The 24593-nt window shown below is 34.8% G+C and overlaps 1 protein-coding gene across 4 annotated transcripts in view; it reads left to right on the top strand.

Annotated features, from left to right (window-relative positions):
- Positions 1-24593, top strand: part of EPHA6 (EPH receptor A6) — a gene marked incomplete at its 3' end in the record, with an annotated part of 858431 nt that overhangs the window by 496539 nt on the left and 337299 nt on the right. For 3 of the 4 annotated variants that reach the window (XM_079923297.1, XM_079923296.1, XM_079923295.1), the window contains exon 6: positions 3828-3952. The exons of the other annotated variant lie outside the window; for it this stretch is intronic. In XM_079923297.1, coding sequence (XP_079779423.1) covers positions 3828-3952 — 125 coding nt within the window. The remainder of the gene's footprint in view (positions 1-3827; positions 3953-24593) is intronic. 4 annotated transcript variants of the gene reach the window in all.

Here is a 24593-nt window from a genome sequence, read left to right as displayed (position 1 = left end):
GTTTTTGGTAGACTATTTGAGATTCAGAAAATGTAGTAATCAAAAAGGTTTGTGTTAAAAGCATTTTCAAGAATGTGGTAATCTGTTCAACAATCATTTATGCTGAAGGTCAAAGCTAAGATTTTTGAAAGTTTAAGAAAAGATGTATATCAGGAATACAGTTCTGCTGAAGGCTATACTGAACACATAATTCTTACTCAGGAAACATTGCTTGAGTCTTCAGGTCTTTCAGTTAGCCTCTGATCTGACAAACTCCAGAAGATATTATTTCCCTGACTAATTCTCTCCTTCTCTGACTTTTTAGAATCAGAAGTAAAGATCAATTAGTTGCCCTTTTGTGTCCTAAAATCAGTTTTTCTCATGTGGAGGAATAAACGTATTTTCTGCTTTATATCAGTTGGCACTACAGTGTTTTCACAATATGCCAAATTCAGATGCTATGTAAACTTGAATTATTAAGACAAATTCATTAAATATATTCAAAACAAATGCTTTAGGTTTCATGCATTGAAACCTTATTTTAAAATGAAATTCTGTATAGTGTTTTTCTTCTGTGAAAATATAAAATGCAGCATTTGGGTTTTATTGACCTATTAATTGTTTCCCACATCCTCTGCTTTCAAACTCATTAAGAGTTTAAAATGCGTGCTTAGTGTATATTGATACAGCTTTTTTCAAAAGCAATATGGTAATAATAGTATGACACAAAATCCAAATTATATAAAGCAATTTTCTCTATAAAATAATTTAACAAAATCAAAATTTATGCACAAAAATTTGTGCATAAAACGTCAGAACTCTAACAGGACAATATTGGAAACTTCAACACCCAACATTAGAGGAGTGACTTGATAAAGTATCAGTATAATTGAATATTTTAGCCATTGAAGTAAAAATTATAGAAACTATATTAAAGTATGGAATAGGGATAAGAATATATGGTTTAAAATAGAATTATCTAGAATTAAGTATATTTAACAACTATGTAAAACGTGGATGTTTACATATGAAAGGAATGTGCAAAAGTGAAGAAATTTTAGGATTTTCATAGATCTTAGACCCTGAAGTCCATGTGTAAGTGAAGAATCTATGTAGTTAGGGAATAGATTCTTTATTTCTCTTTTATAAAAGTATAGAAGAGGATTCATATAATTTAGGTGATGTGTCTGTACAATTAATTTACCATTGTAGAAATGGAAATAGAAAAGATAGTACCTAGATTTTAACCATTTTAACCTAACTGAATTTCTTATAAGTTTTGCAAGGATTATATCATTTGACCTTGAGTGCTAAATAATTATGAGGCAAAAAGTAATACACTGGTAATATTGCTTTGTGATATTGTACATTAAACTGAAAAATAAGCTATAAGATTGTATACATGAAAAGGACATTTTCAAAAATTGTAAGAAACTGATGTACTTTAATCAAATTCTAATTTGTTTTATTCACTTTAAAGTTACAATTTTTCCATAAAGAACCATTTAATACATTATTATACTATAATTCAAGAACATTAATGCATTTTTCAACAGGGATAAATTTATTAATGGTAATTTATTAGCAGTGAATATGACTCAATTTAAATAGTGAATTATCAGAACACTTTCTTATTTATCATATTACCCATTTCTATTTTAGCTCATGGCACAAACTTCTGTTTCTTATAAATTTCTATAATTATCACTCATTTTAAGAATATATCTTAATCCAGCAATAGTGCTGTCACTGAACAGCTGGAAAGAGTTTTAAATATGCTTTCTAAAGTACTTAATTCCTTAGGAGAACCAAACTTGTCATTCTCACAAATTTAAGAAAATACTGAATAGTTTATCCTTAAGATACAAAGGCAACATTGGGAAGTAAGTTACCACATTTAGTACTTGAGTCTTTCTTATAAATTTAAAGAATTTTCATCTTGATCATAGAGAATCAATTTTTTCAAATCCTATTTTCAACTGCAATTGGTACATTTGAATGGATTTCTGAAAATGAACTGGAAAGATATCATGAGTTCATAATGAAACTTCTAATTCGAGTTTACTGGTATAGGGTTTTTACTTACCTTCATTGGTCTGGCATCTGTATCTCCTTTTTTCCCATAGGAAAAAAATCCTAGTTCTCAATAACACCAACAAAATTACTCATTTGATTTATCCCTCAATACACACACACACACACACACACACACACACACACACACACACACATATTCAGAATTACAATACCAGTAGTACCACTAACAATATCATTACTAAAAACAGTTCAATATTTTTTGCAGTTTTTTTAGTACTTAAAATATGTTCTATTGGTATGTAAGTTAAGTTACTGTGTTTTAATGTCATTTTAAGTAGTTCCTCTTGAAGGCTATACTTTCAACTCAATACACAGGTTTCTTTCTACTGATTTTTTGAGATTGCTCTTTTAGACGTTAATTTGTTTTTTAATTATTTAAAATATTTACAGGGTTCCAAAGTAACTCCTCAGGGGAAGATATATTCAGAGATGTTTTGCTTCTCACCCTGTAGTGTCCATCCTTTTGCCTCCCACCCTCTAAGGGTAACCATTATTATTCATTTTTATTCTAGGTTTATCCTTACATTGTTTTTTATACATTTTTCTCCATCTCACTTTCTTCACTTAAAAATATATCCTGAAATAACTCCATTCTAGTATTTATATATGGTCTCAATTCCTTTTTACAATTTCATAATTCTCTGGTGGATGTAGTGTAGTTTTTTCAATCAGTCCCTTATTGATGGGCATTTAAATTGTTTCCAATCTTTACAAATAAATCTCAGTGAGTAGTCTTATAAATATGTCACTTTGTATTTCTGCAGTGTTTCTTTCAGATAGAGTCCCAAAAACCAAAGCATAAATGAATATATAATTTGCCTTAAATTTCCCTTTATAAGGATTGTGCCATTTTGCCTTTACACCAACAATGTATTAAAGTGCTTTTCCCCATAGCCTAGCCCAGAGCCTGGTGTCAAATTTTTGGATTTTTTACCAATCTAATAGATGAGAAATGGTATCTCAGTATATTTAATTTGTATTTTTAAGAGTGAGTTTTAACTTCTATGTAAAAAACTCCTTTTATAAGTAATTAGAATATTTAAAAATGAGAAGTATTTTGTTAGATAAAAGAACCTGCAGTATATACATTCTAGGTAAATTTTGAAGTTTAACACAAGATTACTTTAGGTTAGGATTAGATTGTTAAAACAATGTTATATAGAAAAAGAAGATAGACATGATTGTGAAAATGAACTTCAGAAATTAAATATTTCGGTTTTATTCAAATGTCATAGAAACCATGCAAAAGAAATAATCCTCACATTGATAAGCAAAAATTCACTGTAGTTACGAAGTTTGTGATATAAACTTCTATAAAGTACTAAGACTTTATAAAGTACCAAGTCTTGAAGGAAAGTCTATAAATGATCTTGTAATTGCAGAGAATTTTCTATAGCAGACTTAAATTTGATTAAATATAGAAGTCAAGTCTATTGTACTTCAAGTTGTAGCCCCAAACCAAAGCCAGTTTAAGAAAAATTGTTGTCCTCTAACAAAACCAGAGATGATGAGTTCTGGTCCTTATTCGTGGACTATCTGAGTCTTTCCTATGTTCCTTAATAATGTTTCTAAATATATTTTAATATTTTATTTGGATTGAATAAAGGAGATCCTATCATATTACTCTGACATCAATAACTAATGTCCTCTTCAACAGGAATTGTGTTTTCCTTAGAAGACAAAATATTAAAGAAAGGATTATGGAGAATGATTCCTGCCAATTAATTCTCAGTTATTTTCTTTCCTTTCAGCACCTTCCCTGATAGGTATGGTAAGGAAGGACTGGGCATCCCAAAATAGCATTGCCATATCATGGCAAGCACCTGCTTTTTCCAATGGACCCATACTGGACTACGAGATCAAGTACTATGAGAAAGTAGGTCTTATTTGGAGCTTCCTAAAAATCTACATATACATATATATGCATATATGTATATACTAAACATGTTGTTATACAATATTATTTTACTTTAAAAGCTATTCTTTTTCGGCCTAACTTCATACCTACTATGTCTTTGAATACTCTCCAATATACTATTGTGCTTATAATTTCTTAATTAATTTGTCTTGTTTTATGTCAGATTAAAGTAGAAGACACAAGATGTTCATCTCTACCTTCACTTACTCTAGGGAGTTTTACAATAGAAAGTTGTAACTCCTTCAACTTACAGTTTAATTGACATAACATTGTTTCTAAAACTCACTTGGGAAGAAATAGTAAAATGGAATTACCATAATCTAAAGCAATTTCATGTAGGCCATGTCCTTTGCTAATGAGTTTAAAGTTACAGTCTGCTAAAATTTGGAAAGTATGATTTAAGGTTTAAATGGAAATAGCTGATGAATTAAAATTTTTCTTTACATTCAGGTCAGCTGATTTATTTTATAAGTTAGCAAGATAAATATGGTTAATAAATCAACTTTTAATGTTAATTTCCATTTCTGTCATTTAAAATTGTTCTCAGTTACTATATTTTCCCAAATTATATACTTACTCAGTTTTATGGTATTCATATACATTCTTTCTTTATGCTTTTGCCTCCATCCCTCACTATTATGATATTGTCCTATAGATATTATAGCAGAACATATTGTCAATTCTGATAATATGTCCCATTGGACTGATACTACCCTGGAATATTGATAAAGTGAGCATTACATTTAAAAAATTATAATGTAAAAACTATATGTAATTCCCAGTGGTATATTAAAATAAGAAAGAACTTATGTTTCTGTAACTTACAAGAAGCAAAGGAACATCACAAATAAATTTAGGTTTCCTATGGAGAAACATAGGGCAAGAAGAGAAATAGAAGTCTTTATTTTTCTATTCTGCTAATTCTGAGCAAATGTAATTTTGAAAAGGGGAGAAGTAACTCAGTTGCATGACTGTATCTAGTAATTTCAGAATTATGTAGTCAATGAAAACTGTCATTATTATTAACTGACATGGATAAATCCGTAGTCTAAGAAAGGAGGAATTGACTCAGTTTAATTGGCTTATAGATTCTGCACATTGGTCTAGCCAGCATGTGCTCAGAAATCCTGTTGGGCTGTTCTTTCAAATGTTACAACCCGTAGCATCCTGTCACAAAAATATACATATTTTCCATCCACTCGTTTAAATATATCTTCATGTACTCAAAAATTCAGAGTATTTAAAAAGCAATGCACACATATTTTTAAGCAACTTTTCAGAATAAAAAATATCTGTGTTTTATTAAGGTTATATTTCATATGCAGAAAATCACTCTTATTCTATTGTCATTTTTACTTCATATGTTTGAAGATGAAAATAACTTGCAATATTTCCAATTAAAGAAAAACTACACCGATTCCATAAAAAGAGAACCACATTAATCCAGTCAAAACTTTATAAATTAATCATATTCTGAAAGATGGTCATTGACATAATATCCATGTTTGAATGATAGAATAAATAATGTTACGAAGGAGTTTATTTTGTAAGAAAATGGCAGTGATCCAGTGCTAATGGATTAAACATGGAGTTGGAAGCAAAGGATTCCTAATTCATGTACTGACTCTGACTCTCATTATGCTTGTGGTCAGGAAAAAGTCTATTAATCTCCCTATGTCTCAGACTTCACATTTGTAAAATGGAAATAAAGATATCAACTCTTCTAGTGGGTTATAAAGATTAATTCTGAACAGACCTGAAGATGAAGAGTGTATGAAGTCAGTATTAAATATCATTTAAGAAAGCATTAGGGAAATATTTGGCATATTATATAGTTCAATATAGAATCAGAGCACAATAGCATGGGAATTATGTACAAACTAAATAAAAATTATGATATCTTCATACATAAATACATAATGTGTAGGCAATCAATCAAGATGTTAGAATATCAAACCTCTGAGAGAAAGCATAAAATGACTGACAACATTAAAACTTTTCCCAACTATGACTTCAGATTCTTGCTGTACCTTTTATATATCTATCTATATCTATAATACAGTTTCTCCTCCCAAGAATTATTTTTATAAAGCTTATAACTAGGGAAACCTACAATAGAACTCTTAGTTAAAAGTGCTAATTTCTTTATTAGGAATCTAAATATAGTTCAGTAGGAAAAGCAAAATACAAAGCAGTACATGTACAAATGCTCCTATTTTGGGAACACAAATATTCCCCCATCTGTGTATATTTTTGTGTGGTTATATTAACATACAGAATATGGAATGGAAATATGCTGTTTTAGGTGTTACCTGTTGGGTTAGAATGGGATGAGGGGTGGAAGTACATAGATGGAGGTAAGAGAGAGAGCGAGGTAGCAAATATAGATAAAGATGGATGGATGGATGGATGGATGGATGGATGGATAGATCCTAAATAGCTTTGGTAGCTGTCCTACATCAAGTTGCCCAAAGGCAGACCTTGAGATGGGAATTCGTGTGTAAGTGATTAATGAAGAACCCTCCCAGGAGAACTGGTAAGACAATGGGGAGGCAGGACTATGAAGGAAGATGCAAATCAAACTCAGAGTGAGCAGGGGAGCTCTGGAGTCTAAATACGTCTCAGAGTTCATCGTATGGAGACAAAGAAGCTGAGCTTCCATACTCAGGCTCCAGTCAGTCATTGACCACAGGCCTGAATGGACATATACATGTGGTATTCAGGAAAAAGTCATAGGCACATCTGGTTCTCCACTGTGGCTCCAGTTGCCCAAGTTTAGGTGTCTAAAGTAGATGGTAGGTACAAGCCTTTAAATGCAAAACACATAGAAGCTAGGGGGTGGGAGCAGGAACAGGTAAAGGTGATCCAAGTAGATCTCATGGCACACCAACTAATAACTAAGGCACCTCAATGCTCAGAGAGCTAGGAGAGAATTTTACTCCTTGGCTCATTATGATATCCACAGTCTCCATAGTCTTTAATATTGGCGCCTCAGTCTTTAATTTATGGCATTTAAACTTTACATTTCCTTTCAATCAAAGATATAGTATATTGCTAAACTTAATTAATACACAAATGATCAATATTCCTCCATTCTCTGAGGAATCCATGCTGTTTTATTAAGTTATTGTGTTAGGATCATTATTCTGTAAATCAGGAGAGAAGTTAAGCTGCTTAGAATGTGAAGTGTCTACAAATATCTGAGGTCAAACACATATTGTTGTTACCAGTGACCTTTGCTTAGAAAAAGGCATTGGCGTACATGTTCAAAAATTTGAGTTTGGCTCAGACCTTAACTTTCTTAGGCGTGTTTTCTCATCTGTAAAATAAGGGTCTGGAAAGATAATCTCTTCCATTTTTAGCTGTTTGCAAATGCTGCTATGTTTGTGTTTGTACAGTTATATAGATATGTTATACTATCTTTCAAAGAATTTATGTATACTAAAATTAAATACATACACACATTTTAAAAAATACATCACAGGGAATAATCTTCACATCATAATTATATATAAAAATTAAAACCCTGCTATGATTGTCTTTTGTTTCTGTGTGTGTGTGTGTGTGTGTGTGTGTGTGTGTGTGTGTGTGTGTGATGAGAGGGCTATGAAGAAGAAAATATATTGCTTGTGGGTTATAATTAATTAGATGCTCTCTATTCAGTTAATTATACTCCCCCAATTCTTGGTTTTCTCTTTTCATACTCAAAAAGTATTTTATTTTTTTAAACTCACATGAATATAGTTTGAATATGAAAAGTCACTTAAAATAATGAAGAAAGTCACGTATGTTACCAAAAAAGTTTATATTTTGTATTTACTTACTAACAATGCTTTTCTTCAAAGTAGAGCCTCCTCATAATGAGGGAACTGTTAAAAACCATGAAGACAATTTAGGTGATACGCACTTTATATAACACTTCATGAAGTGGATGGTCTCCTTTCAGGAAGTGCCAAGTGGGCCGGAAGGCAGGGAGCTTTTATAGCACAAGGAATAAAGAACAAGGGAGAGAAAAAGAGAAAATATCTGATTGGCTGGAGCCGCACAGTTAACCTTGTTTAGGGTGAGAATGAACAAGGAAAGAAGTATAGAGCCCAGAGCTGGCTTGGCCATTTGGGGACTGGGTAACTGGATATACTGCGTGTTTTTTTTTTAATTGAAGTATAGTTGATTTACAATGTTGTGTTAATTCTGCTGTACAGCAAAGTGACTCAGTTATACATATATATACAATCTTTTTTGTATTGTTTTCTGTTATGGTTTATCCCAGGACATTTAATGTAGTTCCCTGTGCTTTACAGTAGGACCTTGTTGTCCATCCGTTCTATGTGTAGTAGTTTGCATCTACTAACCCCAAACTCCCAGTCCATCCCTCCCCCACCAGCCCCCCTTGGCAACCACAAATCTGTTCTCTATGTCTGTAAGTCTGTTTCTGCTTCATAGATAGCAGAAATATGACATTTGTGTCATATTTTAGATTCCATATGTAAGTGACATCTTATGGTATTTGTCTTTCTCTTTCTGACTTACCTCACTTAGTATGATAATCTCTAGTTACATCCATGTTACTACAAATGGCATTATTTCATTCTTTTTATGGCTAAGTAATATTCCATTGTATATATGTACCACATCTTCTTTATCCATTCATCTGTCAATGGACATTTAGGTTTTTCCATGTTTTGGCTATTGTGAATAGTGCTGCTATGAACATAGGGGTGCATGTATCTTTTTGGATTATAGTTTTCTCTGGATATATGCCCAGGAGTGGGATTGCTGGATCACATGGTAATTTTTAGTTTTCTGAGGAGCCTCCATACTGATTTCCATAGTGGCTGCACCAACTTCCATTCCCACCAACAGTGTAGGAGGGTTCCGGTTTTCCACACCCTTTCCAGCATTTGTTATTTGTAGACTTTTTAATGATGGCCATTCTGACTGGTGTGAGGTGGTGCCTCATTGTAGTTTTGATTTGCATTTCTCTAATAATTAGTGATGTTGAGCAGCTTTTCATGTGCTTCTTGGCCATCTGTGAATATACTGAGTTTTTGATCCCAGAGCTTTTACAGAGACAAAAAATGATCAAAGTTTTGGTTTGCTGACTTGGCACTCTGGATGGGAGCGGTTCCATCTTGGGCTTAGAAAGTTATTTCAATAAGTCAATAAGACATCATCTGTCCCCAACCCCTCAGTCTCCACCTTCGACATGTTGCAGACCCTCTTGCAGTCACTAAATATCAAAACTCTCATTGAACATCAAATACAGCATTCCCTTAGCTCTGCTCCTACCTCCTTTCTTTACCCTTTGTTTTCACATATTTAATTTTTCTTCTCCTTTGTTTCTCTGCCCGTAGCACTTTTCTTTCTCTTGCTTCTTTGTTCTTTTATTATATTTATCAAAGACTGTCTTGATTAGAGTCATTTATGTGTGTATCTGACTCCCTCACTAGTTTGGAAGGCCCTGAATAAAGGAGATCTTTTCTTGTTTGTCTTTGTCACCCAACCTTGAGTCAGTGCCTAACACCACTGTTTGCTTTCAGTCAGATTCTAAAGAAAGTAATAAAATCCTTTCTTTGTTCAGAACTCATTCAGAGGAAATTGAAACAACTTACCAACCACTGTGAAATTACCCCTAACAATTAAGAAAAAAAGAAAGAAAGCTCCGAGAACTTCCTGTTTCTACCTGTTCATAAGACTGGACACACACTGATATCCATCAGCTGAGACAATGCTCTGTTAATAAATAGAATGTAAGCACACAAGGGCAGGGATTTCTTTTGTCCACGTTCATATCCTTAGCACTCAGAAAGGCACATAGCTCATAATTCATAGGCAACGATAGTTGGCCAATTATATGCCAGATACTTTTAAAAGTGTTTTTTATGTATTAAGCAATTCAATTCCAATAACAATGCTTCGTAATAAGTACTATTACCCTTCCCACTTTACAGATGAAGAAACTAAGGTACCAGAAACCTAAGTAACTTCACCAAAATAACCCAGGCAATAAGTGGTTGTTAACACCTACTTGCATCACAATTGGATGTCTCAGAAAAGTCAGTGCTTTCTGCTGATGCTGATTTTCTAGGTTCTCTTCATTACTCTCTGCTGCCCATTTTGCATCTATAAAATGGCAGCAATAAAATATACCTTCCTCACCAGGGTGTTGTACAGCTCCATTGATTACCAACTGGTAGCTCATTTTGCAAACATGAATCCTCCATAATAGTTCATTATTCTTACATCCAATATTTAAAGACCTATGAATGGTAAAGTCTTTTCCTTACAATTCTCTCATTAATTTTTTTTTTTACCAGTCAGTAGTTTTTAGATTTTGCTTAAGAAATTTCATCATAAGAAAGGAAACATTTCTTATATACAGATGGTCAATAATTATAAAATTCTGAATTTGTTTAACTTGCCATTGTTTCACTTACTCTACCAATTATAGAATTGAGTATCTATGAGGTTTATATAAAAGATGTAATTTCATGTCATGAAAACACTGTATTGTTTTAAAGAAAAAAGGTGAAGAGATTTGTGGGAAGCTTTTCATTATGGGAAATAATTTCATCGCTCAGGGATGATTTAAAGTAGTCTCTTTCGATAGGAGGTTGAATCATTGGTATCTTTTGTAAAAGTCTCATACTTCTCAACAACAAACTTTGCACAATAAGTCTCTTTCTTCCTTCTCTCCCCTCTTATTCTACTTTCTCAGGGTAGTTTTTCCCCCAAGATAACAATTCAATAAATACTATTTTTTTCCTAAAATATATAAGCAGTAAATCTGCATCTTTATTTGATTAAAAATATATGAAGCAACTATTGTAGAAATAATCAACTGGAAAAGAAAAGAATCCTTCTCTCCTTCCGTATAAAATTGTCAAGATACATTTCTTATTTTCTTCTGTTGTATTTCCTTCACTTAGGTGTTTGCCCAAAAGTGGAAGAGAATTTTCTGTTTGCTTCCACGAATGCTACTCTTACCTCTATCCACTGTTTAGGTACAGAAACATACCTCATTTATTCTCTGCATCCTCCTTCCACAATGACCATCTAAGGTGTACATTTTGTAACGTAAATGTAAACTTGCATGTAAATTGAAACATGGTTTTCATATAGGAACTAAGAAAAGTGTGGTTGAGGAAAGGGCCTATGGATTTCCTGGATCACAGGAGGAACTTGTTGAAATGCAGGTTCTGATTCAGTTGACCGGAGGTGGCTTAAAGGAGGTGGGATGAGGGTTTACATTTGAAACAGCTCACAGGGAAGGCTAGCACTGCCTCTCCCAGGACCACGCTTGAAGCTCTAAGTCTCTAGAGGCACCACTTCTCCATTACCTCACTTTAAAGGTATGGATAGAGGGAGAATAACCACAACCCTCTAAACATACATGTGAACTTAAATATTGAACCATCTTTATAACTGGCTAGTATCTCTATAGATGCTACATGTCTCGTGTGATATTTGAACCTAAAATATTAATCCAAAGCAAAATGCAGTAAATAAGGGACCAAGTCAGTTTCAGATACAATTGAGTTGTTTCTAATGGAATCAGCAAATTCCTGAGCTGCTAAATAAAAGTTTTGTGTTCTCTTTTTTCCTTTCTTTTCATAATTCTTATTTGTTGCCATGTCCACCACAGAGAAATTGGATATGAGCATTTGGTACTAATTAAAACAACATTACCTGATAAAAAATGGATGGCAAGGGAATTTACTGATACAAACACTCATTACAGAGATTTCATTGCCAATTTCCGTGTTGTGTAGCAAACACCACCCTATGTAGAAGCCTGTCTGGTTTAGTGAGCCCAGGGAGTCCCCAAAGTGCCTGGAGCAGAGATTTTCGTGGTCGCAAACCTGGGACTGGTGCCAGCACTGCATCAACAGCAGCATCTGTATGATTTGGACGTATCTGAATAGAAAGAAATTGAAAGACATTTGCACTACACATCTAGTATAAGGTTTGCACGCATATGAAAATTACAAATGTCTACTGACTCCTCTAGCTTTAAATTGTCTTCTGTTTCATAAGAGTCATACTACCTTTTGTTTGATTTGAAAAATGGATTTGTTTAAAATTACAGAAGCTAGATTTAGTATGTCAAAGAGTTGATACATCCAAAAGAGGAAAAAGCAAAATTGGTAGAACTAAGTAAATATACTTCATTTAAAACTTTAGAATATATCTAAATTTATAGACTGAAATGGAGGTTATAAGCATAATGAGTATCAAAGTTTATGTTTTGGTTTTCAAGAATAAAACAATACCCACTTCACTGTGCTCAAAGGGCCTGGATTCTTTTGGTGGTATGTAGTCACCAGAAGTGCAATCTTAGCGCTGATGTTGTAATACTAGCTAAGGCTGCTCATTAATCACATTTCTGCCGACTTGCTATATTTCAGTCAGCTCTAAATTTCATAACATTTTAATTCAATTTCACATCCTGAAGTCATAATCAGTTGCTTTGATATTCCTGGTCAGACTTTTCTTAAATTGCTTCATCATCACTTTAATGAATTCCATGTCTTCATCTCTTTTTTGATGAGGTTAGGGTAAACTAGATTATTTTCCGATTCTGAAATTCCATGACTGCATAAGCTTATTATTATTTTATTGTGTCTGGCTTTGCTATGCAAGCTGATAAGAAACTATCAAGTAAGAGTAATGAAGGAATGAGAGATTTGATATTTCCAATGAAAATATGAGATATTAAAAAATTACAGGAAAGTATATAAAAATCTTAAGGGTGAAAGAGTAATTCAGTTTCTTCAACAATCTAGAAATCTATATATTTACAACCAAGTTTTGCATTTCTAAGAAAAGATAAAAATATAAGTCTATTTTAAAAAAGATTAATTACTACTCCTATAAATTTCTACCTCCTCTTAAAAATTATTGTTTGGAGGGAAGAAATAATACAATGGAACATACAGCTTGGAGTAGAGGTTATAGAACCCACAATACCAAATTCTAAGAGGATCACAAATGTCCCTTTAAGTAGGGACAGATGGTGGGACAGAATACTAGAAACTACTCTAGGAAGGTGTCTAGGTTAGTGCCCACCAGAATCAGGATAGCCTTGGAGTATGCAAAATTAGCATTTTTCCATTATAGTTTCATTCCTTCAGAAAAAATTTTTCTGGGAAGTAACAAGGACACAAATTCAAACTTCCTCTAAATTTCTGATCTAGTTTGGTGAAAATCAGACAAACAAAAATCCCATAGACAGGCACCAATTATTTGAGTGTGATATTGCCGTGAATTCAGACTGCATTCAGCCTTCAAAGAACTGCTCTTCCATTAATGTAAAATGTAAATATAATGTTATTACTTCAGAAAGCCAAATGTACAAGTCAGATATCTAACTTTCTATCCTAAAATGATGAAAGGGTAAATAATACTGTATAATGCCTGTAGGCAAATCTTTAAACTAAGAATTGCAACTCTGGTAGATTATGTTATCTAACCCTTAGCAAGTTTCCCCTGATCACTGGCCTGTTAAAGTGTTGACTGAGTCATACTCCCTTGGGAGAAATGTAAGTTTTGCTCTTTCAAGTGCAGTTAAAAATACAACCATATTTTTGCCTATTCCTTAAACAATTACAATTTGGGGCTACAAGTACAAACATAATTACCAATTCATAAATTTACTTTTTTCTCTTCTGATACTGTACTACTACTTGTTTCATCTTGCACTTAATGAGGAAATCTATAAACTGAACAAAGATGCATTCATTTCTTCTGAGGATTTTAAAGCCTGTAATTGTATGATAAATCATGTGAAATTATCTTGCGAGATTTCCTATAGAATACGAGGTGGCTGTTTACAGAGTGCATTGTTTAGCCCCATTTTCCTTCAGGGATTTATTAGCAAATGCTAATAGAGGAAATAAATATGGACCATACAGAGGGGTAAGGTAGAGCTAGCAACTTTTCTTAGTAGTCAGTCAGGAATTTGGTGGGGTTTCTTCCTTGAATAGTTCACTCCAATAAATACTTCTGTGAAAGGTGTGTATGTGTTTTTAAACTGCATTTTTAAGCATGGTTTTTATTAGACCCCATAGATTTCAAAATATTGCAGTATTATAAAGAAAATCCTACTTTTTATTTAAGAAATATGTAAGCTTCTGTGTGCCTCTGCTGCCTGACTTGATTTGCAGATTTTTTTTTTTTATTGCTGGAGGGAATGTCTAACATCCAAGATTATAGTGTGTCCAGTATTGGGAAACCTGTTCTTCTGGAGCTAGAGAACCCTTATTTATTGCAAGGCCAAGATTTGATTTTGTTGGATGAATTAGGAAAACAAAAATGAGTTAGAAGCTAAAATATTTGCACATTTCTAGTCCTTAAAACTACTTTCCCAATCTTGAATGAAGGTAGAGAAAAACGTTTTGGTGTTAATACTTAACTTGGATTATGAAAAAACAAAAATAATGTTAACAAATAGTAGTTTACTGAGTGCACTCTACTTATATTAATTCATTTTAAGACAAGTTAATTAGCTGCTAGCTAATTGAGAGACACCTACCTACTTCATGATTACCACTTAGATTTCAACCTCCAGCTGGCAACTTAATAAGAAACTATGATAAAAATATATTTAGATATTGATGGAACGTTAAAAGTGACTGGACTGTTGATTATTTCATTTTTCTTCTGTCGCTTTAACTTTTGGTGGCTTTTTGGTCAATTCACATTGATATTTGTGAAACAAAATATTTTATACAATAATAAATATTCTATCTAGTCATAGTGGATTTGGACAGCCCTGGGTTAGAATTCAGGCTTTGAAACCAGTTAGCTTTGTGACCATAAGCAACAAGTTTTATTTCCTTAAGACTTAACTTCTTCATCTCTTAGGAGAGAAATGATAACAACCACATAAGCTATTATGAGGAATAGATTAAATGAGACTTTTAAATGTAAATCATTCATTTGCTCCTGGGAAAGAGTAAGCATTCAATACATAGACCCTACTAAAACTGGTATTAGTTTCAGTGTCATTACCAGTTTTAATTTTAACATGGTTCTAGTAGGCACAGTAGGTCCTTTAAATTTTTGTCACCCAAACAGAGTGCCATCTTACCCAAAGTGCAAGCATGACCATCAAAAGGATTATTCTATTTTATAGATCATATGGTAATAAGTAAAACAGAGGTAAAGACATTAACGAATGTGTGAACTAGGGCGCAGAACCAGTTCCTAACATTTAAAAATTACCATCCACATCAATATTAATCAATTGATACCATCCCATAATATTATTTTATTGTCACTTAAGAAGTTTTAGTATAAGCATGTGATAACACTCTAATTTGGAAATTACAAAAATTGATATCTTAAATTATGAATTTACATAGTTTATGAACTATAAAACATTTGACATTAAATAAGATACAGAAAATTTTTTTCTTCGAAATTAGACATAACTCTAGAGTAGTATGGCCATAAACATGGAAAATAGTTTCATTCCTATTGTACTTTCCAAGTACACGTTAGATATATTGATGACAATACAGGCCATATTTTGCTTTGATACAAGATTCTCACTCTTCTAAGTTTTTTATATATGAGAATAATTCATGAAGCATGGTGTTCTATTTATTTTGGCAGATTTTATTATTTCATTACTCTCTAGGTAGGGTAAATTACTCTAATGGGTCCACCTTTTCATGTCTTACCTCATGGTTTCATTTCTTCTGTGTCTTTCTGTATACTCTTTAAAGGCCAAAGTAGGTTATGCAGAGGATACACAGCAGCCAAACATTCTCTTTCTCTCATGTACCATCTTTGCAATAGCAACCTTTTCTCTCTAATTATTTTATTTATTTATTTATTTTTATTTATTTTTCCTGCACTGGGTCCTCGTTGCCGTGCGCAGGCCGTCTCTAGTTGCGGCGAGTGGGGGGCCCTCTTCGCCGTGGTGCGTGGGCCTCTCACTGCGGTGGCCTCTCCCGCTGCGGAGCACAGGTTTCAGGCGCACGGGCTCAGCAGTTGTGGCACGCGGGCTCAGCAGCTGTGACTCGCGGGCTCCAGAGTGCAGGCTCAGCAGCTGTGGCGCACGGGCCCAGCTGCTCCACGGCATGTGGGATCCTCCAGGACCAGGCCTCGAACCCGTGCCCCCTGCATTGACAGGTGGACTCTCAACCACCGCACCACCAGGGAAACCTTTCTCTCTAATTATCAATCATTCATGAAAATAGAGATATACCGAAAAGTTGGCAATGTTGTGGTAAATAAGTAAAGATTTCACAAACAAAGAGATTTCCAAACTGAGAGCGTCAGAACCCTCTTAGAAGTATAGAAGTTAAAAATATGAATGATTATTAGGGCAAATTTAATCTAACTCTCTGATATTTATTAAGAAGCTAGACCCAGAAGAATTGTAGCTTGTGTGATATTGAACATACAGGTGTCCTGAATGCAAGGCTAGTCCTCTTCTAATATTCTGTATTGTCTCAGAAAGCACCACCATTTGAAAGCTACTTCCCTTATAGGAAAAGATACTGAACATTAACCTCATGTACAGATCAAATGTATTAGTTTTCTATTGCTACGTAACAAATTACCCCCAAACTGAGCAGTTTTAAGCAATGAGTATGTATTATCTCACAAAATGTCTGAGAATCAGGAATCTAGGAGTGACTTAGCTGGGTAGTTCTGGCTCTGGGTCTCCCATGGGGTTGCAGACAAGCTGTCATGGGCTGCAGTCAGCTGAAAGCTTAAAGAGGCAGGGCAACTTTTTTTCCAGCTCATTCATGTGACTTGGGCAGAAAGCTTCAGCTACTGTTCACGGGGACCTGATCACATCTAAAAGAGAGTGCACATTTAACACCAAAGAGGCAGTGTCTTTTATAATCTAATCTTAGCAATTACTATCACTTCTGTCATATTTTATTGGACACACAGTTCAACCCTAGGAGGGGATTGCATAATGGTATAAATATTGGGTTGGCCGAAAAGTTCCTTCAGGTTTTCCTGTAACATCTTATGGAAAAACCTGAACGAACTTTTCGGCCAACCCAATTCTAGGTGTGGGGATCATCAGGGTCAGTTTTGGAAGCTGGCCACCATATCAGGCTTCTTGGAAGAATCTATGATATTTCAACTTGCCTTCAACAAAATAATTATCTCTGAGAAAATGCAATGTACCTATTCTGAAACGCCAATAATTTTTAAAACATACTCTAGATAGTTCAGTGATATGGCCATTCCATTTTTTAGAATTTCCCCAGAAGATTAGCCTATTCTGTCCAAAATTCAACATATAAAGCTTAACTTCATACACATATGAAGTTAACACATACACATATGATCTCTTTTTTTCCAAATAACTCAGTCATGTCATTTAAAAGCCCTTGTAGTTGTTTTTCTGTCTCTAAAATTAAAGTAACATAAACAACCTAACTACATTTCCAAGTAAGCAGTCCCATGCATACTCCTCTTGATGAAGATTAAACAGAAAAATTTATACAGAACTTTGGCCTTGTATTCAGCTATAACTAAGAATTCATGTTGTTTTGACTCTTGCATGACCTTAACAATTTTTGATAGTTAAAGTAGACCAGGTCTCACCAGAACACAATTCCCTGGTTTACAAAAGGATTAAGCCACCCTTGGAAACAACAGAAGTCTCCTCTCCCTTTATAACCACTCTAATACAGTAAAGATACATAGGAAAGTAGTTAATATTGTGTAAATAATTAAAATTTTAATTTATGAAAGAGATTTCTAAACTTGATTAGATGAACGAACGTAGTGCTTCCCAGGTCATTAAAAAATTAAATATTTGAACTTTTTCCCAAATCAATATTAGTTAAAGTATAAAAAACAAGTTAAGTGCATATTTATATAAGGAGCCATGGGAATATTTAATAAGTTAACTCTTAAGTATAGAAAAAAACCAAAAGAGTTGCATGAATCTGTTTGTGTGTGTGTGTGTGTGTGTGTGTGTGTGTGTGTGTGTGTAAATGGAAAATTAAATCAAGAAAGATCATTTCCCAAGAAGTTTGTATCTGGATTTGTGTTATCTAATATACTCAAATAAATATCTCAATAAAGGCATGCCTAAAAATAGAGGCTTTCACTGCTTCAACCAGTCCTCTAAACTCTACTCATCTTTTCTAATTGTTACTCAGTACATCTCTTTTTTTTTTTTTTTTTTGCGGTACGCGGGCCTCTCACTGTTGTGGCCTCTCCCGTTGCGGAGCACAGGCTCCGGACGCGCAGGCCCAGCTGCCATGGCTCACGGGCGCAGGCGCACCACGGCATGTGGGATCCTCCCGGACCCCACGAAACCATGTCCCCTGCATCGGCAAGCAGACTCTCAACCACTGCGCCACCAGGGAAGCCCAGTACATCTCTTTAAAAACAAATTTCTTTGAAAACAATGCCACACTTCCTTTTTTTGTTTTTTAAACACCTTTATTGGAGTATAATTGCTTTACAATGGTGTGTTAATTTCTGCTTTATAACAAAGTGAATCAGTTATACATATACATATGTTCGCATATCTCTTCCCTCTCTTGTCTCCCTCCCTCTCACCCTCCCTATCCCATCCCTCTAGGTGGTCACAAAGCACCGGGCTGATCTCCCTGTGCTATGCGGCTGCTTTCCACTAGCTATCTATTTTACGTTTGGTATGTCCATGCCACTCTCTCACCTTGTCACAGCTTACCCTTCCCCCTCCCCATATCCTCAAGTCCATTCTCTAGTAGGTCTCTGTCTTTATTCTCTTCTTAACCCTAGGTTCTTCATGACCTTTTTTTTTTTTTTCTTACATTGCATATATATGTGTTAGCATACGGTATTTGTTTTTCTCTTTCTGACTTACTTCACTCTGTAAAATGAAGTAAGATGGACGCTAGGTCCATCCACCTCACTACAAATAACTCAATTTCGTTTCTTTTTATGGCTGAGTAATATTACATTGTATATATGTGCCACTTCTTCTTTATCCATTCATCCAATGATGGACATTTAGGTTGATTCCATCTCCTGGCTATTGTAAATAGAGCTGCAATGAATATTTTGGTACATGACTCTTTTTGAATTATGGTTTTCTCACGGTATATGCCCAGTAGTGGGATTGCTGGGTCGTATGGTAGTTCTATTTGTAGTTTTTTAAGGAACTTCCATACTGTTCTCCATAGTGGCTGTATCAATTTACATTCCCACCAGCAGTGCAAAAGTGCTCCCTTTTCTCCATGCCCTTTCCAGCATTAATTGTTTCTAGATTTTTTGATGATGGCCATTCTGACCAGTGTGAAATGATATCTCATTGTAGTTTTGACTTGCATTTCTCTAATGATTAATTATGTAGAGAATTCTTTCATGTGTTTGTTGGCAATCCGTATATCTTCTTTGGAGAACTGTCTGTTTAGGTCTTCTGCCCATTTTTGGATTGGGTTCTTTGTTTTTTTGTTATTGAGCTGCATGAGCTGTTTGTAAATTTTGGAGATTAATCCTTTGTCAGTTGCTTCATTTGCAAATATTTTCTCCCATTCTGAGGGTTCTCTTTTCGCCTTGCTTCCTTTGCTGTGCAAAAGCTTTGAAGTATCATTAGGTCCCATTTGTTTATTTTTGGTTTTATTTCCATTTCTATAGGAGGTGGGTCAAAAAGAATCTTGCTGTGATTTATGTCATAGAGTGTTCTGCCTGTTTTCCTCTAAGAGTTTTATAGTTTCTGGCCTTACATTTAGGTCTTTAATCCATTTTGAGCTTATTGATGTGTATGATGTTAGGGAGTGTTCTAATCTCATACTTTTACATATACCTGTCCAGTTTTCCCAGCACCACTTATTGAAGAGGCTGTCTTTTCTCCACTGTATATTCTTGCCTCCTTTATCAAAGATAAGGTGACCATATGTGCATGGGTTTATCTCTGGGCTTTCTATCCTGTTCCATTGATCTATATTTCTGTTTTTGTGCCAGTACCATACTGTCTTGATTACTGTAGCTTTGTAGTATAGTCTGAAGTCAGGGAGGCTGATTCCTCCAACTCCATTTTTCGTTCTCAAGATTGCTTTAGCTATTCGGGTCTTCTGTTTTTCCATACAAATTGTGAAATTTTTTTATTCTAGTTCTGTGAAAAATACCAGTGGTACTTAGATAGGGATTCCATTGAATCTGTAGATTGCTTTGGGTAGTAGAGTCATTTTCACAATGTTGATTCTTCCAATCCAAGAACATGGTATATCTCTCCATCTGTTTGTATCATCTTTAATCTCCTTCATCAGTGTCTTATATTTTCTGCATACAGGTCTTTTGTCTCCTTAGGTATGTTTATTCCTAGATATTTTATTCTTTTTGTTGCAATGGTAAATGCGAGTGTTTTCTTAATTTCACTTTCAGTTTTTTCATCATTAGTGTGTAGGAATGCCAGAGATTTCTGTGCATTAATTTTGTATCCTGCTACTTTACCAAATTCATTGATTAGCTCTAGTAGTTTTCTGGTAGCATCTTTAGGATTCTCTATGTATAGTATCATGTCATCTGCAAACAGTGACACTTTACTTCTTCTTTTCCGATTTGGATTCCTTTTATTTCTTTTTCTTCTCTGATTGCTGTGGCTAAAACTTCCAAAACTATGTTGAATAATAGTGAGGAGAATGGGCAACCTTGTCTTGTTCCTGATCTTAGTGGAAAGGCTTTCAGTTTTTCACCATTGAGGACAATGTTGGCTGTGGGTTTGTCATATATGGCCTTTATTATGTTGAGGAAAGTTCCCTCTATGCCTACTTTCTGCAGGGTTTTTATCATAAATGGGTGTTGAATTTTGTCAAAAGCTTTCTCTGCATCTATTGAGATGATCATATGGTTTTTCTCCTTCAATTTGTTAATATGGTGTATCACGTTGATTGATTTGAGTATATTGAAGAATCCTTGCATTCCTGGAATGAACCCCACTTTATCATGGTATATGATCCTTTTAATGTGCTGTTGGATTCTGTTTGCTAGTACTTTGTTGAGGATTTTTGCATCTATGTTCATCAGTGATATTGGCCTGTAGTTTTCTTTCTTTGTGACATCTTTGTCTGGTTTTGGTATTAGGGTGATGGTGGCCTCGTAGAGTGAGTTTGGGAGTTTTCCTCCTTCTGCTATATTTTGGAGGAGTTTGAGAAGGTTAGGTGTTAGCTCTTCTCTAAACGTTTGATAGAATTTGCCTGTGAAGCCATTTGGTCCTGGTCTTTTGTTTGTTGGAAGATTTTTAACCACAGTTTCAATTTTAGTGCTTGTGACTGGTCTGTCCATATTTTCTATTTCTTCCTGCTTCAATCTTGGCAGGTTGTCCATTTCTAACAATTTGTCCATTTCTTCCAGGTTGTCCATTTTATTGGCATAGAGTTGCTTGTAGTACTCTCTCATGATCTTTTGTATTTCTGCAGTGTCAGTTGTTACTTCTCCTTTTTCATTTCTAATTCTTTTGATTTGAATCTTCTCCCTTTTTTTCTTGATGAGTCTGGCTAATGGTTTATCAATTTTGTTTATCTTCTCAAAGAACCAGCTTTTAGTTTTATTGATCTTTGCTATCATTTCCTTCATTTCTTTTTCATTTATTTCTGATCTGATCTTTATGATTTCTTTCCTTCTGCTAACTTTGGGGTTTTTTGTTCTTCTTTCTCTAATTGCTTTAGGTGCAAGGTTAGGTTGTTTATTCGAGATGTTTCCTGTTTCTTAAGGTAGGATTGTATTGCTATAAACTTCCCTCTTAGAACTGCTTTTGCTGCATCCCATAGATTTTGAGTTGTCGTGTCTCCATTGTCATTTGTTTCTAGGTATTTTTTGATTTCCTCTTTGATTTCTTCAGTGATCACTTCGTCATTAAGTAGTGTATTGTTTAGCCTCCATGTGTTTGTATTTTTTACAGATCTTTTCCTGTAATTGATATCTAGTCTCATAGCATTTTGGTCGGAAAAGATACTTGATACAATTTCAATTTTCTTAAATTTACCAAGGCTTGATTTGTGACCCAAGATATGATCTGTCCTGGAGAATGTTCCATGAGCACTTGAGAAAAAATTGTATTCTTTTGTTTATGGATGGAATGTCCTATAAATATCAATTAAGTCCATCTTGTTTAATGTATCATTTAAAGCTTGTGTTTCCTTATTTATTTTCATTTTGGATGATCTGTCCATTGGTGAAAGTGGGGTGTTAAAGTCCCCTACTATGATTGTGTTACTGTCGATTTCCCCTTTTATGGCTGTCAGTATTTGGCTTATGTATTGAGGTGCTCCTATGTTGGGTGCATAAATATTTACAATTGTTATATCTTCTTCTTGGATCGATCCCTTGATCATTATGTAGTGTCCTTCTTTGTCCTTTGTAATAGTCTTTATTTTAAAGTCTATTTTGTCTGATATGAGAATTGCTACTCCAGCTTTCTTTTGGTTTCCATTTGCATGGAATATCTTTTTCCATCCCCTCACTTTCAGTCTGTATGTGTCCCAAGGTCTGAAGTGGGTCTCTTGTAGACAGCATATATATGGGTCATGTTTTTTTATCCTTTCAGCCAGTCTGTGTCTTTTGGTGGGAGCATTTAATCCATTTACATTTAAGGTAATTATCGATATGTATGATCCTATTCCCATTTTCTTAATTGTTTCAGGTTTCTTATTGTAGGCCTTTTCTTTCTCTTGTGTTTCTTGCCTAGAGAAGTTCCTTTTGTAAAGCTGGTTTGGTGGTGCTGAACTCTCTCAGCTTTTGCTTGTCTGTAAAGGTTTTAATTTCTCCATCAAATCTGAATGAGATCCTTGCTGGGTAGAGTAATCTTGGTTGTAGGTTTTTCTCCTTCATCACTTTAAACATGTCCTGCCACTCCCTTCTGGCTTGCAGAGCTTCTGCTAAAAGATCAGCTGTTAAACTTATGGGGATTCCCTTGTGTGTTATTCATTGTTTTTCCCTTGCTGCTTTTAATATGTTTTCTTTGTATTTAATTTATTTATTTATTTATTTTTTTTTTTTTTTGCGGTATGCAGGCCTCTCACTGCTGTGGCCTCTCCCATTGCAGAGCACAGGCTCCAGATGCGCAGGCTCAGCGGCCATGGCTCACGGGACCAGCCGCTCCATGGCATGTGGGATCTTCCCAGACCGGGGCACGAACCTGTGTCCCTGTATCGGCAGGCAGACTCTCAACCACTGCGCCACCAGGGAAGCCCCTGTATTTAATTTTTGACAGTTTGATTAATATGTGTCTTGGTGTGTTTCTCCTTGGATTTATCCTGTATGGGACTCCCTGTGCTTCCTGGACTTGACTAACTATTTCCTTTCTCATATAGGGAAGTTTTCAACTATAATCTCTTCAAATATTTTCTCAGTCCCTTTTCTTTTCTTCTCTTCTGGGACCCCTATAATTCGAATGTTGTTGCATTTAATGTTGTCCCAGAGGTCTGTGAGACTGTCCTCAATTCTTTTCATTCTTTTTTCTTTATTCTGCTCTGCAGTAGTTATTTCCACTATTTTATCCTCCAGGTCACTTATCCGTTCTTCTGCCTCAGTATTTCTGCTATTGATCCCTTCTAGAGTATTTTTAATTTCATTTATTGTGTTGTTCATCATTGCTTATTCATCTTTAGTTCTTCTAGGTCCTTGTTAAATGTTTCTTGCATTTTGTCTATTCTATTTCCAAGATTTTGGATCATCTTTACTATCATTATTCTGAATTCTTTTTCATGTAGACTGACTATTTTCTGTTCATTTGTTAGGTCTGATGGGTTTTTACCTTGCTCCTTCATCTGCTATGTGTTTTTCTGTCTTCTCATTTTCCTTATCTTCCTGTGTTTGGGGTCTCCTTTTTGCAGGCTGCAAGTTTGTAGTTCCCGTTGTTTTTGGTGTCTGTCCCCAGTGGCTAAAGTTGGTTCAGTGGGTTGTGTAGGCTTCCTGGTGGAGGGGACTAGTGCCTATGTTCTGGTGGATGAGGCTTCATCTTGTCTTTCTGGTGGGCAGGTCCACATCTTGTGGTGTATTTTGGGGTGTCTGTGGCCTTATGATTTTAGGCAGCCTCTCTGCTAATGGGTGGGTTGTGTTCCTGTCTTGCTAGTTGTTTGGCATAGGGTGTCCAGCACTGTAGCTTGCTGGTCGTTGAGTGAAGCTGGGTCTTGGTGTTGAGATGGAGATCTCTGGGAGATTTTAGCGGTCTGCTATTACGTGGAGCTGGGAGGTCTCTTGTGTACCAGTGTCCTGAACCTGGCTCTCCCACCTCAGAGGCACAGCCCTGATGCCTGGCTGGAGCACCAAGAGCCTTTCATCCACACGGCTCAGAATAAAAGGGAGAAAAAGTAGAAAAAGAAAGAAAGAAAGGAAGGAAGGAAGGGAGAAAGAAAGAACATAAAATAAAATAAAATAAGAAAAAATAAAGTAAAGTTAAAATAAAAAATAATTATTAAGAAAAAAAATTTTTTTAAGTAAAAAACAAAACAAAATACAGACGGACAGAACCCTAGGGCAAATGGTGAAAGCAAAGCTATACAGGCAAAATCTCACACAGAAGCATACACATACACACTCAGAAAAAGAGAAAAAGGGGAAAAAGTTATATATCTTGCTCTCAAAGTTCACCTCCTCAATTTGGGATGACTCGTTGTCTATTCAG

This window comes from Stenella coeruleoalba, assembly GCF_951394435.1.
Source record: "Stenella coeruleoalba genome assembly, chromosome: 5".
Classification (NCBI taxonomy): Eukaryota; Metazoa; Chordata; class Mammalia; order Artiodactyla; family Delphinidae; genus Stenella; species Stenella coeruleoalba.
This window is presented reverse-complemented; position numbering and strand designations above follow the sequence as displayed.